Source organism: Haemaphysalis longicornis, unplaced genomic scaffold (assembly GCF_048455015.1).
Source record: "Haemaphysalis longicornis isolate Haplotype H1 unplaced genomic scaffold, Haemaphysalis longicornis Haplotype H1 scaffold_7, whole genome shotgun sequence".
NCBI classification, from domain to species: domain Eukaryota; kingdom Metazoa; phylum Arthropoda; class Arachnida; order Ixodida; family Ixodidae; genus Haemaphysalis; species Haemaphysalis longicornis.
Genome location: NW_027526422.1, coordinates 48,854,325 through 48,872,359, shown reverse-complemented (window position 1 = coordinate 48,872,359; position 18,035 = coordinate 48,854,325). Strand labels below are relative to the sequence as shown.

The window sequence follows — 18,035 nt, the reverse complement described above, 5'->3', positions numbered from 1 at the left end:
CAAGCACTTCTAAACGCTCTTTAAAATGCCACTCAAGCCACACACGAAGTTGCTTGTGTGGTAAAAGAGCTGATAATGCGGGCAACAATGGTACTATAAAACATCATCCACGTCGCTAGTGAAAGCGCCCATGAAATATTTGCCGGGGTAGTAAGCCTAACATCTCCAGCAAGGCCAGCCAGCTGTCTCAAGCACTTCGAAACTGCCGCCATGAGGCATGCGCCTCCCCACTGGCACAAGTCGTCAAGCTCCTCCCACTGCCCCGCGCGTCATTTTCTGGCCGAGGCAGAAGCCGACGCGGGCGCGGAACCACCAATGTGGGCGTAAAACTATCGCACACGCAACTGCGATGCGCACAAATCGCGTGCGAAAACGCACCATGCGGTTCACGCCTTGACTGTTGCGGAGTGTAGTGAGCTTGGGCACCTCGAGTGAGCAGATGAGTGCTAAGTTTTACGCACTCCAGAAAGAACTGCTCGGCTACATGGAGGTTAAAAAAAAAAAAAAAAAAAGCTGAGAAAATTGCAGATTTCTTTACGCAAAAGTAAGAAAAGAAATAAACGAAAACTTTTTTAGTGCTCAATTTTTTGGTCTGTGTTGGTTCATATGAATTTTGGATGATACGAATATTTTTTGCGGTCCCACAAGATTCGCATCTTTGAGATTCTACTGTACTAACTAACTTTCAGTGCTTTCCACTGGAAAGAACACACAGAGAAAAGGATACCCATGCACTCTACCACAGCTATTAGTGACATGGCACTAATAACGCCAGCTAATTCCTACACAGTGTGGCTGTATACCAGCAGCTAAAGTGAGTTTTCAACAAACAGCTAAGCGGGTTTTATTCACTTCGTGTGAACCAAATACAGATAGCAAGGGCATGAGTACCCCACTCAAGTAAAACTTTCTTGGACTTCTGGAGTTCATTAATAATTTCTAGAATTGCAAACAATTTTAATCCAACTAGGACAAGATAAATAACACCTAGAACCCTTCACTTCGGACCAGGCCCGTCTGTGTTTATTTTACTCACTTTTTTGGTTGTGCAAAGCGACAACAGTGTAAGCCAAGGTCTCATACTCTTAGTGAGCCAACGTGCTAAGTGATTAGCACAAAAAAAGACTGACACTGCGGCCACCGGTTACAAACACAAGACACACGCCAGCTACATTCAAGTTTGTTTCCTGCAATAGAAGAAAGACACTTTGTTTGTCCATACGCAATGTACCAACAGTAAAGTGAAAGACGAGTCCCACCGTAGAGTTTCTTACTAATATACACTAGAGGGAAATCTGGTGCCAGCTTCTAGGCGAGCCGTGCTTCAGTAAACGTTCCGTCATGTACCGCGGAAAAAGGTTCCACCGTTACGTAGCACGGCTCGCCAACACGCCTAATGATTGCCTGTGGCTGCAAAAAAAACCAACGATATTATTGTAAAGGATTATTCAAAGCTGTTTAATTATTAGAAAAATGGAGTTTCAAAAGATTTGTTTGTCAGGGATAATTTAGAAGCCTCATGCAAGATGAACAAGAAAATAAATATGTTTACTAGGGGTGTGCGAAATCAATTTTTTAATTTCGAAGCGAATTCGAATAATAAAAACAAAGTTCGAATCGAATCGAATATTTTTCGAATACGAATACTTATTGTTTTTTGTAAAATTAATGTTTTCACCATCTAGAGACACAAAAACTGCAACTTTATTGCACAACAAATCACACAAAGTAAAATTAGGAAATACACAATACCATTGCACTGAACAGGTTAAGGTCTGCACTCACTTAAATGTTAACATGGAGAAAGGTTAACTGCTCGACATGTTCGGGGAGCAGTGACAACCTCCTGCTCGTCACCACTTCACCAGATACCGAAAACAGCCGCTCACTTGAGACACTAGTAGCTGGCATGCTCGAGCCCGTGCACATTGCCGCGCGCTGATACAGTAAAATATTGATGATACTAATCTCGCGGGACTGCGAAAAATATTCGTATCATCCGAAATTCGTATGAACCAACACAGACCAAAAAATTTAGCGCTGAAAAAAGTTTTCGTTTATTTCTTTTCCTACTTTCGCGTGAAGAAATTCGTGATTTTTTTAACCCCCGTGTCGCAAAGCATTCCTTTCTGGAGCACGTAAAGCTTCGCGCTCGTCTCCTCGCTCGCTGTGCTCGCTACGCGCCGCAACAGCCAAGCGTGAACCACGTGAACCGCATGGTGCGCAGTGTTGCCAACTGTAGGGTTTTTGCCCTACATGTAGGGCGTTTTGGGAAATTTTTTCTTGTCGTAGGGCCGTAGGGCCGTTCTGCCATTTTTCCGCCAAGCGTAGGGCGATTTTATACTTTTCTATTGAACTTTCTATTTTGCGCCACATGAAGCCGCGAAAATCTGAAATTATGTCCTCAACTAACTGGTTGTAATGCAAATTTTGACCGCTAGGTTACGTTCCGCAACCCGATCTTTCGGTAGAGAGGGAGTGGAGGAAAGAAAAGCTTGCGAAGAGCAGACCACGGTGTAAGAATATTCTTACACCGTGGAGCAGACGCAGCAGAAAGGCACAAAAGTTCAAACTCTGGTGTTGCCCTGTGGATGCCCTGTGGCATGAACAGGCTGCTGCGTTGCAAAGTTGGTTTCTACCGCTGGTAGGGGGTGTAGCTATAATGAAGAGCGTGAGGGCATGGCCGGGCTGGCGCGGGAGGCGCGCGCGCGCGCGCGATTTGGATTGCTACCAGCGCAGCGGTACAACGGTTGTTATGAGGCCTAGCATGCAGGGTGCCTCCATAGTGCTACCCCCACGGTGGAGCGCATGTTTTCGAGCCAGCGCCGCGGCCAAACATGTCGAAACCATTTCGGAACTTGTGTTGCCGTGATAAGGCGCCGATTGGAGTTCTCGCAGATCGCGGGGCGCCTGCTCCATAATTTCCGACTTTCGATTTTTACAGCAGTTGTTGAAAACTGCCTCTCAGGAAAAAAGGTACCTTTGGAAAACATCCTGGTGACAACGCCAGCGTTATGGTTGGCGAGCATATTTCCCTGGCCCAGAAATTTCAGCACAAGGCAGACAGGAGTTTCGTGCTCGTTCGCTGCATATGCCATTCCACCCACATTGTTGCCAGCAAAGCTGCAATGAAGCGTCCCAGATACCTGGAAGATCTTCTGCGAAGCATCAAAACAGCAAGAGGCAAGCACAAGTATCTGCACTACAGGAGTTCCTCCAGACTTCAAAAAGGAAGATTCTGCGGCCATGCGAGACCCGTTGGCTCGTGCTATATGCGTGCGTTGAGCGTGTACTAAAAGAATGGGAAACCCTGCGACTCCTTCTCTTGCAAGCCTCCGTGGAAGACCGAATAGTGGCCGCCGAATTCATTCTAAACCACATGAACTATACTGTCACAGAGGCTTATTTCAGGTTTATGAAATTCGTGCTCAAATTTTTTAACAGGCTACGGAAACGGAAGGCAACGGAAACCTCATCGGAGAACTCCAGGCAGTGAGAGTCAACGCCTCATCCGATGTCTGCTGCAAAATTTTGTCCAGCCGTCTGCTCTGGAGAGGGATGACATAAATACCATGGACCCAAGAGTTCTGCTGCCCCTTAAAGAGGTATACCTTGGCGAAGGGTGCAATTCTGTGCTGAATAAGTGTGCCGGTTTGCGACCTTCATATTCGCTGTCTGTCTTTTTATCAGACAGCCGCCGTTGAGGTGAAAAATAGGCTTCCAGTTTTCGGGCTCTTTGTCATGACCCCAGTTGCCATGACTCTTTGTCAGTTCGTGACCCCGAAGATAGCCCTCAGTACAGAAGATGGAGGGAAGCTACCTGCCTTGCCGACACTACAGAACCGCTACGCACACAGTCGAGGAAGAATGGAGAATGCTGCCTTCCTACTTCAGCAAAGATGAGAAGTTGTCATTGGAAGTCAAACCACCTGCTTTGTTTTGGGCCGATCTCCACCAAATGAGAACGTTCGGAGACAAGCAGGAGTTTCTCAACATCGTAACCTTGCCTCAGCTGATACTATCTTTGCCACACTCCAATGTAGCTACTGAGAGGATTTTCGCACATGGCCGACGTGAAAACAAAAAAGCGCAATAAGCTTGGAAATGAGAATCTCAACTCCGTGCTGGTCATCAAGTCGGCATTCGCAGCTAGTGGACGCACTTGCGCTAACATGACCGTGGAACACGGGCACCCGAAGCTCCACAGCAAGCAGATGTATTGGTTCTGTAGCCGAAGCTAAATAACTAAAATTAGTACAAACAAAAATTTTAATATTAGGAAACAAAACAAAACCGTTTAAAATAAAAATTGCAATTTTTTTGGCGTAGGGCGGGGCGTAGGGCTATTGCGAATATTGTGTAAGGCGATGTAGGGCTTTTTGAGGTGCGGTGTGGGGCGATCTGGTCGAAATTGGTTGGCAACACTGATGGTGCGTTTTTGCACGCGATTCGCTCGGCTCGGCTCTGCGAGCGCTGTATTTTCACGCCCACATCGACGATTTCGCGCCCGCGGTAGCGCCTACCTCGGTCAGAAAATGACGCACGACGCGCGCGGCAGAATGGAGGAGCCTGACTACTTGCGATGAGATCGAGACAGCCGGCTTGGCTCCGCCGGAGATGGTTAGGCTTAGCACCCCGGCAAATATTTTATGGGCGCTTTCACTAGCGGCGCGGATGATGTTTTATAGTACCGTTTTCGCATGCATTATCAGCTCCTTTACCGCACAAGCAACTTTGTGTCTCCCTTGCGCCGCATTTTAAAGAGCGGTTAGAAGCGGTCGCACGAGCGCCCGCGCCACTGCGCGGCTGGAGCCGACGCCATGTTGACGCCGCCGGCCGCGCCGCGCGCAGCGTGGGGGTGGTTTCGCGGCGGTGTCAGCGCGTTGGGCGTGCGCAGAGCGTTTTCGTGAGCAGAAAACAACAGCCCGGCCGTTTCTGTAGAAAGAGTGACAAACAGGGGAGCGAGAGCCTTCACTTGCTCGCTCGGCAGTCGGGTGCCTTGCCGGCTCGTTCGTTTCTTCCGCCGGGCCGCGCAGGTCCGTTCGTAACAGCCGAAATTTTTCCCATTGCAAACGATGCAATTTAGCCGGGACTTTTAGGAAATTCGTATCATCTCGAAATTCGCACCCCCAGAATCGTATAATCGAGAGTCCACTGTAAATAAACACCGATACAGACACGCTCTGATTTGTTTTTTTTTTTTTAGTATTGGGTGGTTCGAATATTTCGAACAATAAAAGTGTCGTTCGAATCGAATCGAATACCAAAAAATTCGAATCGAATATTCGAATTTTCGAATATTCGCACACCCCTAATGTTTACTTTTTGTTGATATTGGCTTTGAGAGCGAAAAGTAGCAGAACGTTGCTAGCTGCTATGGTGGTGCTCATGACAGCCCGCGACTGCGACGACAGATTTCCCTCAAGCATACGTTCGTACCAAACTCTACTACTCCCCTGCCCTGCCTCACCGTGGCCGGCTTGTTGCCGTTGGTGGCTGTGCTGGGCCGCTGCTGGGCCGTGCGGCCCTGTCCGTGCTGGTACTGCTTGACCTTCTTGGCGTGGCTCTTGCCCACATAGTGCGCGGTCGCCTGCAGGCTGCCGTTGAGCTTGGCGTCGCAGAGCTTGCAGTAGAGCGCCTGGATCATGTCCACCGGAATGCCGTCTCGCTTGGCCGCCTCCACTGCCGCCGCCACGCCGTCCTTGCTCCCGCTGTTTGCACCACTGTTTGTGGTGACGCTCGCACTGCCGCCGTTGCTGCTGGAGGGCTCCACACTCTCCGTGCCGTTCGCCGTCACGGTCGTCTGAGCATTGCCGTTGCTGGCGGCTGCTGCAAGTGGCAGGGCCAGCCAGTCAGGGACAATGCTTTTGAAGGTATCAGGATTTTCTGGGTTCCTCACCTGGTTTATTTTTAAATGTGTGCTTTTGCACTTATAATGCCTTAGTCTGTCAGCCCTTGCCTAGCTGTTTTTCTCACAGTAAAGCTCGGTTAGATCTTCCAACCGAAAAGGCTAGAAGAAGCCGTGGGAGGGAGAAGCTTATGAACACAAATCTGTTACACAACAAGGAGAAGGCTGATAGCGGTGCAGGCAGTCACTGGAGATAGCTTTAGAGAATATTCTCTCTTTCGCAAATACTGCAAGTTGAATCCATGGATTAAATTGGCATGTGTAAAGCTTGTGTAAAGCTTGAGCATGAATGAGCATGTGGTTCAAACAACACTATTTACTCTATTAATATAACAGAACACTTATTACATATAGCATTAGTTGTAGTTGTGTACGTTGCATGCGATTATGCCCGAGGTTTGAATGTAAAGAAGCATGCAATTTACACGACGACAAAATTTCACAAAACTCTCTGCAGAAGCGAAATTGCGCTTGCCGTGTAATGCATCCATTGTGGTCACTTACACTACATACAAATCCTGCTACAATAAAGTCCACTTAAACGAAATTTCCTCTATAGCCAAGGATTTCTCACTCCTTGTCAGTTGCCCATAGCAGCTTACGCACACAAGTTCCCCTGCCAACAAGCAGCACTGTCCGAACCATTCCGCTTCAAATTTTTGTGGACTGCACATTAAATAACTAAACTCTTAGAATCATACATTCATAACACCACAAACACATGCAGTGTAGTAATATCGCTTTTGTCCTCGTGAAACAGCTCCTGATGCTATAGCACCACACGCCACTGCCACTACTACAGAGAACGGCGTTTCTTGCTGGTGATGACAATGCAGCTAATATAAACCTTATAAACCTCACTTCCTATCCACTCACAGCAAAGCCACACTGAGACGGAAATGCATCTCAGTTCTCAAGTATTTTGTAGCAATGTTGTCACACGCTGTGCAAAAGTTTAAGTTTCCTGAATGATGTTGAGAATCAGTAGTACAGCTAACAGCGAAGACACTGTTGCTATGCAGCTCAAAGACTGCCAGTCATTTAGCAATGTTGTGCAACTGACCAGTGAGTGTAAATTGCTTAACACTTCTCTCAAAGGAAAACGGACAGCCAGCGCAATGCGATTACTGCATTTACCGGATCCAAGCACGCACCTTTCAAAAGTGCACAGCATCAAAGGTTGTTTGACCAGCAGCAATGCAAGCGCCAAAATAAAAACTGTTCCTAAATATCACCTTTTCGTGCAGCACGGAGGCACCAACTGCACAGTATGCCAAGGCAACACGGGAAGAGAAAAAACAATTGAAAGAAAAATGCGCAGGGTATCTGCAGGCTGCAAAGCTCACGTGCAGACTGCCCAAAACTCCCCTGCCCCTGCCTATTCAAATAGATAGTAATTCATTGACGCTTTCAAGTTAACATCTTGACATTTTCCCATTCGCATTTGGCACTTTCCGAGCGTACTCTGACAGCTGGCGCCATCTACCGAGTAGTAGACACTTGCATCCTCTTTGCTTGTTTTTTTTTTCTGCAGCGCTGATTTTTTAAAGCACTGCCAAAGTAATGTGATGGGTGCTCTGAAGACACGGTGATGACGTGGACATCGCGCGTGATTGCGCCACGAGAACGCTGCATTTCTGGAGTTGGCCGAACCTACACGCGGATTTTTCGATGATATTAGCAGCACCGGCTCCAAGGACAACTTTTATTCGTTAGATTTTAGCCTGAAAAACGAAAGTGCACAAAAACAGCCGGGAACCTGATACCCTTGTTCAACACATGCCACAGAAAATGCTGAAGTACTGAAATTGTAAATTGTATTTTGAACAAAAATAGTGGGGCAGTGGGGCAGAAAATCAACATTTTCTGCGATGTATGCATAACCAACCTATGTTTCACAAGTTCGACGTACTGCTTTCCCCCAGTGGCACGGAACCCACTAGGGCTAACTGTTTATTTTTTGTATTTCAAGAAATTTTAGTCAGGCATTTCATATTTGCAGGAGTTTTCCGCTGCTAGTATTTGTACAAAATGCCTATCTCCAATTTTTTAGGTGGTGCAGCGCCGGCATTTTTGCTTATTTTTGCATTTGTCACAACATTTTTCTGTGCAGCTTTTTTTTTTTTCACATAAATATTCTTTTTTTAAACAATTACCATTGCAAAGGAAATTCACCCTTCTACATTTTAGTACCATACGCTTATATATTACATAGTTTTTGCGACCGGGATAAAATTATTTGCTAGACTGCCCAAAATCACTGCCTTTCCAAGTGGACACGAAAGTGCTTAAGTGTCTCCAAAAGATTGCGCATATAGTTTATGTGCCTATGAAAAATAAAATTGCAGACAGGAAACATCCCTGCTTTGCTAAAGCCTTTTATGGACCCTACTTTGCCCGACCGAATAAGAGAAAATTTTTGTACATAATTTATAACGTAAGGAGTAAAGCTTACTGTCACAGTATCCAAGATTCATATGCATTTAATGTACTAAAGCTAGAAAGTGAAAGTGCAAAAGTGAAATAAGATATTTCAGCAATAAGTACTCTGAAACCAAAACAGCGCCTCTAAAAGCCAAAAACGAAACTTATCATGCCTGGACGTCAGCAACAAGTTATCAGCACAGGCCACCAGCAGTTGTTATATTTACTTCCCAAAGTAGGTATGACTGTTCCCTGTTCATGGAATGGGTGAATGCTGAGTAGTAAAAAATAAAGTATTTAATCCTAAACAACATACAATAACTGCATAGGAGACACAAAACAGCAGCACTGGCCCAGTTACTATGCTGCTATTTGGAAAGAACGGTATGTCGGGAATAAATCATGAGGTGGAGGCAAAGTGTTGCGTTTCATGGAGCACAAAGCATAACACACAAAAAAAATACATTCTGACAATATTCCCCCCTTTTCTGAATTATACATTTTGTCATAATAATTGGCTGGGTAGCCCTACACATGGAAGCTCACTCTGCCTTGGACAATAACAGGTAGCATTTTATTTTTAGCTTAAATTTTAAAGCTCCACACAGATTACAAATTCTAGATTTTTCCATTCAGCATACACAATATTGAATATTTGCTCACAATAGTGAAATCACACAAAAAGAAATTAATTCACATTCACTTTTTTTACATAGCAATTAGTACACACATTTTTAGGTAAATTTAAACTCCCAGTCACTATCATCTGGGGTTAAGTAGCCTAACATAGCGAAGTGTCTTCCTAGAAATGCCATGCAGCATTTTAACACAACAATACCTGGGCCAGCACTGCTGTTTTTTGTCTTTGACTACTTTAAACTTATGCAATAGCCCCTTCAAAGCACTTCGCACCAAAAATTAAGCAACACCCGGAAAAATCTAGACACGGCTTGAGCAGCAACCAGGCCAGGACAGAAGCCGACGTGTGCACGCAGCCTCACAACACGCTCCACTTGCCTGGGCTTGGATTCGTGCCATCCACGGCGGCGGCCTTCTTTGCGGCGCCGGCTGGCGTGGCTACGTTTCCGTTCTTAACCTTGCCACCCATTGGGTAGGGGCTGAACTTGGGTGGCCGGAACAGCGGCCGGGAGCGCATGGCGCCGGGGCCCCGAAGGAAAGGTGGCGGTGGGGGCGGCGGGGGCCCAAACACCCGCAGGGGGGGCCTCAAGGGCATGCGGCCGAACACCCCAGGGGGAGGAGGGGGAGGCATCGGGGGGCCGCCGGGGGGCCCGAAACGTGGCGGAGGAGGCCGTGGGGGAAACTGGCCACCAAAGGGGCCCGGGGGTGGCGGCGGCGGCATCACTCCCCGGAACATTGGCCGCGGGGGCCGGGGAAAAGCTGCAAGGGGGCGAGAAAAGGGGAAAGAGAACGGCAAACTCGCAGTCCTGTTCTTCTTTAGAAGGAAATGCTAAGAACACAGAATATGAGATGTGATCTCACGCACATGCTATTCTACTCGAACCTCACCAAAGAAAGTACCGTATTTACCCAATTCCAACACGCACCCGATTTATGTGACTGAAAGGGGAAAAAAAGACTTTAGGTTGGTACTCAAATCCAACAGGCATGCAGGTTTTAAGGCCTATTTTTCCCGAAAAAAAAAAGGTGCTTGTTGGAATTGGGTAAATACGGTAATAAATGTCCCACCACTCTTGCTGAGAGGCTTCCTCCAGCTCCACAGAATTCCGGTGGGGGTACATGTCATGAACCCCGAGTAACCACTGTTTCAACCACTGCAATGCCCACTGTGTCGTAACGAAACACCAATCTTGCTGAAAGAGATCCAGCTCCACATAATTCCTTTGGGTGACGTGCCACTATTGTAATGACCACTGTTTACATTAGTAGGGGGCAGTTCCCCAACCAGTCATGGTGACGAGGATTATTTGTCATGTCATACGGAGGGACAAATTTCTGTTCGTAATCAAGCATACATTAACTTCTGCCAGAACTTCGGAAGACCCTCAAGGCAGCTCCAAAAATTACTACCTTAACGCAACAGTGAAATGCGCACCGTTGGACAGGGCTTGCTTTAAATGATACCATCACTGGCGGGACCTCCGTAACTACTCTCCAACCAATGAGCAGGCTGGGGCCTGCTGTGCAAGCAAAAGTGACCAAATCTGACATGCGGCATGCCATCAAAGCAATCTGCTCTTTGAGCTTAAATTACCAGTGAACGAGTTGTATGCGTGCCTGGCTTCCTCACATGGCCTACGTGTTTTGCAGAAAAGCCAACCTGGTCACTTGCGCTACGCAGGAAAGCCAGAATGCCACATGGCAAAGCATAACCGCCAAAATACTAAAAGAAAAAAATAATGAGGTTCTCTTGCCTGCTTCTCTCCCAACTTCCTATTTAAATCTCCAATCACAGTCAAGTACTCAGTTTTTACCTATTTAACACAAATTCGGCACCTCGATAAAAACTCTGGGACACTTCATTATCATGTCTGGAAACCTGTGCACACGTTAGGGGTACGAACACCATACTACACTTCTACCAGCATCACGCTCAAAAAAACCACATTGGGATAGCCGATAAGTGCTATTGCATTCAGGGGGACAAAAACTTGGGCTGTGTGTCAGCCTGTAGCTCATTTCAGGCCTGTTCGACCAAAGCTACAAGCCAACAATGGATTTTCAGCAGCATTTGCTGTGCACACAGTGCTGCATAAACACAATGGAAGTTACTGCCTCCCATAATATAAGCTCAAAAATGTAGAAAGGGGTAAGAGCAAAAAAAAAAGGTATCGATCACTCAGGTTGCGGATATCTATCAATGAGAATGAGAAAATCGATGTGAACATAACTTTGTTCACATCGACAAAACGGTGCCCATATGTCTGCCCATTAACATTACCCACACCTGTGACTAGGTAAGGGAAGGGGTGGCAAGCTCGTATGCAACTCTAGCATTCAAATACCCTCTGGGAAAGAAATGGCCATCCCACACCAGCCAAACAAACGTTGCTCGCAGCCAGAATGAAATCCACGCCTGTGATAGGCAGCAGCACATAAGCCATGTCGTTCCAACATACACAGACTGCATGTACCCCTTACTGTTATTTATGACACACTGCACGTTTTGTCCATAGGGTTGTATACTGAAATTAAGTTTGAAGAGTGGCACACCACCTCACCGACTATTGACGCACAAATCGTTTAGTGGTGCAACCATGTCCCACTAATTTGCACAGTGCAGTCGGCATTTACCAAGTCGGCATTTACCAATGTGAATAAGTTGACGCACCAGACATCGTCAACGTCAACACGAAACCTTCGCAAGAAAACTACAAATGCAGAAAAAGAGTACGGGCAGCAGACCACTACAACCCTTATGCACAACTCTGTCGACACAAGAGAAGAGTCAATGAGAGACGTACCAACTGATAGTTAAACCGGCTTACAGAAAGTGAGCAGCCGCACAGCATTCAACGGAGACCATCCACGGTAAGCACCCGACGCAAAGTTGAGCCGTGCCGCACATACTGAGACGCCCAGCGCGACTCTCCCAAAACTTGTCGCCACACAAATAACCCAGAATTTCTTTTCCCCGCACCACCCGCTCAGCGTGCATATGCGAGCTGCAATCTGTCAAAGCTGTTATCTCGGTCGAGCTTTGGCCAGAGATGAGGGAAGGAAAGCTATATATACATATACATGGCCCCCTTCATTTCTGCCCTGCCCCGCGCATCTGCTCGCACTTTGACGTAAGCGCGCACCTCGAAGGCTCCCCCCCCCCCCCCTTTTTTTGCCTTCCTTTATTTAGGCGCTTTTTGAGAATTATTTCTACGTCAATTGCGAAAGCTTTCACGGAGGTCGCCTTGGGGAGGACTCCCGGCGATCAAAAATAACCTCCTGGAAGCGGGGCCAGGATATGAGTGACAACATTTAATAGCGGAAACAAGCAATCGCAAGGGCTGTTAAAACGAAAACGATGTACGCTGAGGCATGGTGATTCCCTCACACTCAAAGAAAACGTGGCCGATCAGCGAATGAATCACACAAAAAAAAGGACAAAAAAAAAACGAATAGAACGAGGAAGGTGCGCAAAAGCACGAGACGAAATATTTCGTAGCATTGGAGAAAGGGAGTTTTACTGAGCGCGCGAATGCAGGCGAAAGCAACGAGACTTCAAGGCCGATTAATGTAAACCGAGCTAGGTAACTTACACGACGGCCAAGCCATCTCCAAGAACCGGCAATTGTGAATCAACTTTCAGGCTGGCAAATCAACGACGACTGACAGCTTCAAATAATAGTACGCATGAATGGACGATGCGCCGTGTGCGCCGTAAACGCAGAACAGCCTAGCATCAAAGCAGTGCACAGTCGTTCCTCATGGCTCTGACTGTTTCCGGCTTCCCGGCGTTCAATCAAAGACCCCAAATCAATCACGCCAGGCGCAGAAATGCTTCAATAAGCTCTGGAGAACGTCGAAACGTAGTTTTTCATGGATACCTCCAGCACGACTCTCTAACCACCCGGACTCAACTGGGGCTGTCTTAGGGCAACCGCAAAATTCCGCATTTTTTACGAGTCGTGTAACTTAAAAAAGTAATCAACTGCGTTATTAGACATGCTTTCTTTTCGCTGTTAGGCTTAGATGCTTGCGGCTGTGCTGGGCAACAGCCGGCTACCGGAACGTTCACAGCTCACACCTTGAAAGAACGGTACGCGTTAAACATCTTACCTGGAACTCTCATAACCATGTTGATTTTTTTGTCCTGCAGCGATGCACGAAGTAAATGTGTCAACTTGCAATCATCTTTAGTGTTCTAAAAGGAACAACGCGAGTTTCTATCGCGCACCCGGCGAAAGCGCGAGCTACACGCGAACCAGCCGCGACGCGAGCTGCAGTTCCGGGAGGAGTTGGTGGTTCCTGCGGTCCCAGCAAAAATGAGAAATTTTGTTTCCTCCAACCGGGTGACGGCGCTGCAATCAGCAACGCGTTCTTTCCTTTCGTTTTCTGCTATTAGTTCGCAGAGTGTTTTTAACAGTTCTTTAAAATTTGAAGTCATTTACGAATTTCGTTTGCAGCACTTGCACTGTAAGTAGAAAGGTGGTAATGTTTCTTTCAAAGACTGATCAGTCAACTCTTGCCTCATCAATATCGAAGAAGCCTCCGAAGTGTCCGAGTCCCGCAAGGGTTGCCGCAAGGGGAGGTCGGGAGGTGTGGCGGGTGTGGTGTCAGGCTAGTCGGAAATTACCAGCATTACTATGCTAGTCGGCAAGACATCGTCGCTTGTGTCATGAGTGCGCGATTTCGTTGTGTTTGCCCGCGTTCCAACGGTCAATGAAGTTTTTGCCGCTGCCGCAGTCTCTCAAAGCCCGTTTGGACGCCTCCATGCATTTCACGCCGGTGACGCACCCTTTCAGTGTTGTGCCGTGACGTTCGAAACTGCCGAATCAACCTCGCCGACGCGCGATTGGATCCAGTCTGTGTACGGCGGCTGCTTTACGAAGCTTTTGACGAAGGAAAACTGTCCTGAGCCGGATCGCAATGTCTCGCCGAGACCCAGCGGACGCCACAAACAGCCCACGTGCAGCGGACAGCGATGACGAATTCGGAGAATTCGAAGGGGCCGTCGGCGGCATCGCGGCACACCCAGCACCGACTCCATGGGCAGCGTTCCCGGATCTCATCAGAGTACGCACAAGTCCCGGGGCAACGGCCAACATGGGCAGTGAGGGCGGGCCCCAGCATGCGGAAGCACAAGGCGACAACCCGTCGGGACCACGCGTCCGCAACCCAAACCCGCCCGACGTTTCGCTGCACTCGCGCGAAGCTGCAAGCGACGACGTCAACCTCCTAAACTACATTCCCAGCTCCCACCAGCGAGTGGGAGGCGCGCTGCCGGACATGGCAGCGGAATCCGAATTGAGGCACACCATGCAAGTGTCATCGTCGCTTTCGCCGGCCGCGCGAGAGCACATCGCCGAAGTCCGGCCGACCCTGCGCGGCTCTCCGCACGACGCGGGGTCCTCGGCACGCCGGGGCAGTGACCAGCCCGGAACGCTGGCGAGCATGGCCGCAAATGTCCAAAGAACGTCCGCACTGTGTCGCAGCGGCCGATCGCCCTGCGGCCGGGAAAACTGCCCCGACTCCGTGGACGCTGCCGCACTGCGCGAATCCAACGCCGCGCTCACGCGTCGCTTGTCGGCGAGCGAGAGCAGAGTGCGCGACCTTGAGAGCCAGCTGCGCGACCTGCGCGAGCGCGAAGCGCGCAGCGAGCGAAGTTTTCAACTCGTCGTGAACGAGCTGCACGCCATCCGTGAAACTCTGATGTCTCTGGACCACGCGTCCAGGGCTGTTGCGGAGAGGCTAGAAGGCGGCAGCGCGGACGGTGGTTTGGCTTCCGCCAACGCGGAGGAACCGAGCGCGAAGGGGACCAGCTTTGGCGCGCGTCGTAGAGCCAGCGTCGAGGAGCGGCTGTCTGGCATCGAGGCTTCGCTGGACAGACTCTATTCGAGACTGCCGAACATTTGTGGCCGCCCAGACCTCGCGGGGGATGCGAGCGCTGCGAGCCCCGCGACCTACTCGCTTTCGAAGGAAGACATAACGCAAGCCGTCCAGGAGGCCCTGTTGAGGCAGTCGACGCAACAGAAGGCCCTCCTAGAAGAAGAAAGAAGGCGTCTGATGCAGTCCTTTGCCGAATCCTTCCAAGTCGCCATTTCCCAGTTCCTGCAGTCTCTGAACTCTGATAACCTGGACAGTTAGCCGAACGTGGCCAGTGGAAAGAAGTGGCTAAAAGTTACGTCCAGTTTGTTCCTTTCGATTGAATCAAAGGCGGCGATTCCTTTTCCCCGTTCGAACTGTACTGTGCAGGTCAATACGTGCACGCTGCTTGCCGTTCTCTGGAACTTGTGGTACATGGAGTCTTTAGCAGTGGATTGTTTATCTTGAAAACATCTTGGGTAAAAACAGGGAGGCGGTAATTTATTCACCTCGTTTCCAGGCTTCCATGAAAGTTGTCCTTGAGCTGTTGGTACTGGTAGAACACACCAAAAATTGTACTTGTCTCATCTTCCTTGCAACCTGCAGTGCTAATTCGAGTGTTTTGTAAATGGCAAAAAAAATTCTACTTTTCAAGGTTGCAGTCAACTTCAAAGATCTGGTTTTTCTTTCTCTTTTACCCGATTAAAAGGCAACTACACGTGGAAAAACGAGTGCACCGGAAATTGTACCACCTGCAGTCATTTCAGTATAATCTGAAATAACTTTAGCACCACTTTTTTATCTAACTTTTAGCGCTGACCGCACGTTTTGTAGCAACACCGATTATTTGTGAAGCAGCGAGTTGCACCACATCCTTTCAGAATGGCTCCATGTTTTCTTTGTCAACTTAACAGCAATTTTGTAAAATATTTTGCATTAACTGGCAGCACATTGCTTTTCTAAGCTTAAATACATCATGAGCATGCCAATGAGTAGCTGGGTACACACTTCAGTACATGTAAACATCATGTGTGTCCAATGATAGTCACCGAGTATTGACAGCAGTTTGTGTAGCTCGGAAGGTTTATGCAGCTGAAGCATAAATATGCTACACTTTGTTAGGCATGCCATCAAATGATAGCATTGTGCACCACACCGCCATACGTTCTTGTCAAGGCCAACCACAGTGCTCGTGATAAGTTCCCAATGGCTCGGCAGAGGTGTAGCAGTCGTGATTGCAGAAAGCAACGCTAGTACAAACAGTTTCAACACGTGCAGTCGTAGTAATTGCAAGTTTGCATTTGTTCCTGCAGGGCAGATTAGTGAACAACAAAAGGCATAGGGGTTTAGTTTCCAAGGCGTGTATCAAACTTTTAACTTGTATAGAAATAGGCTTTCAGAGAAACTGCTGCGAGTTTCGGCAATGCCTTAGCTTGGGTTCCTTTCTCGTCGAACTGCACAGCTCGTGCTTTATTTGCAGGTTGCACATAACTTCCATCTATCCACCATAGCCAGATGGATGAAGTGTAATAGATCAGTTAGTACTCACAAGTGTAAGGCTTTGCGACTCCAGCACACTTTTTAGCACATCATTTCGAGGTAAAGATTTGACCGAAACTTTTTACTGTACATTATGTATTCCCCCCATCCTCGTCATTTTATTTTAACGCTGAAACAATTTGTACCGTTTTGTTTCTGTGAGGCATTCTGGGTAGCAAATCTCAATGCAACTCACTACTTTGAACGTATCAAAGTTGCACGGCGGCGGTATTCACGCTTTGGAAATGTGCCACAAATAAAGTCTTTGGTAGTTAAAGGGAGTTGTATGCGTCCAGTCATTTCCGGCACGTCAGCACTGAACCCACTGCTATATTTGCCACACTTCTCCCTTCTCCCCTGTCCCACCACATCCTTTTTAAAGCAAAGCTTTCTACCTCTACCAGCCGATGGTTTCGTTGTGGCGTGCACCACAAGAAACTCCCAACGCGTCTGGGGAGGGGGAGGGCGTTTTTTGGAGGCGACCACGAAGTAAGATAAAGAGGAGTGCTGACTTGGCTCTCTCTGACGAGCCCTCAATGTCCCTCACTCCTGGAGCGCAGTGTAGATGGTGCGGCGAATGGGTGCTATTACCCAGCGTCCCTGCGCACCGGATCCTGCTCACCCCGGTGGGGCCGACAGCGGGACCCACTCCGTCTGCTTTGCCGACGGTTGTTTTGGGCCTGTTGTGGCGCAGCTTAACGTCCATGGCACGCTTTCTTTACACAGCTTGATTGACTTGTTCAGCAGCATCTCCTCGGTATCCCGGACCGGACGAAATTAAGTGGTTGTACAGCAAAGATGTGTTAAAGATTGATTTGCAGGGTGGGAAAACAATGTAGAGACCACATACAGACATCTGGCTGTAGAGAAACGCTACCTTTTGCGCACTGCTTGCCACAAATGAGACTCCGTTTTCTAAATTGGTGAATACCAATTAGGTTGTGTTTTAGCAGGTATTACAAAAGCCGAAAGGAGCAACTGGTTCTGATAAATAGCGATTATAAAAGTTCCTTCAGCTTTCTCGCAATTCTCAAACCTACTAAACTAAGTAGTTTAAATTTAAATTGTTATAAATGGGAACCACTAAGCTCACATGCCGGATTGTTTCGGTGTCTGCGCTTATGTCGCGCGGTGGTGTAGCCCCGAGCTAGCATATCAGGATGGCTAGGTACCGCTGTCTCACCCTTCATAAGACGCTCCTCTCCGTTTTCTGTCTGCCGAGGGATGGCCGGGCTACAGCAGCGGCATCCGCCACTCTAGCCTGGTCATGGCTGACGCTGCTGCGTTCTTGATGCCGCCTCCACGAATCCCAGGTAACGGATGGCAGAATCTCTGGTTTCACTCTTTGTAGAGCCACGTGTGTGAATTCAAGTGACGTCGCATGGGTAATTATTGTGGGTGTCGCTAACAGCTTCGCTTTCCAACCACCTTCACAGCGTGGATTGGAGCCAATTTTTTTCCCTTCAAACAGTCTGTGGTTGCACCCCGAAAGATAGACGCCCCAGTTCTTATTTTCACCTGACTAGGTTTCACCTTTGAATGGGTCATTTTTGTGAATTTCACAGTGGGGTTTTGACCTCATGCATGCAATTTTGTAGCTGTTGCAACGCAATGAATGTGACTGGCTTTTTTTACCAATGATGAGAAATTGCAGTAAAAACTCTTA

General features: G+C 48.1%; 2 protein-coding genes across 2 annotated transcripts in view; one reads left to right on the top strand and one right to left on the bottom strand.

Moving 5' to 3' along the window:
- LOC144145552 (uncharacterized) overlaps nt 1-13,297 on the bottom strand; it is a 29,245-nt gene extending 15,948 nt beyond the window's left edge. Inside the window, exons 1-3 of the mRNA XM_077677199.1 lie at nt 13,085-13,297; nt 9,350-9,730; nt 5,471-5,829 (exon numbers count right to left, since the gene is read on the bottom strand). Of these exons, the coding sequence (XP_077533325.1) occupies nt 5,471-5,829; nt 9,350-9,730; nt 13,085-13,103 (759 nt within the window). The 5' untranslated portion in view covers nt 13,104-13,297. The remainder of the gene's footprint in view (nt 1-5,470; nt 5,830-9,349; nt 9,731-13,084) is intronic.
- Nucleotides 13,298-13,539: 242 nt separating this feature from the next.
- On the top strand, nt 13,540-16,646 carry LOC144145553 (uncharacterized). The gene has a single exon (XM_077677200.1). It carries the CDS (start codon nt 13,895-13,897, stop codon nt 15,110-15,112), a length of 1,218 nt encoding a protein of 405 aa, XP_077533326.1. The 5' UTR covers nt 13,540-13,894; the 3' UTR covers nt 15,113-16,646.
- The last annotated feature ends 1,389 nt before the right edge of the window (nt 16,647-18,035 follow it).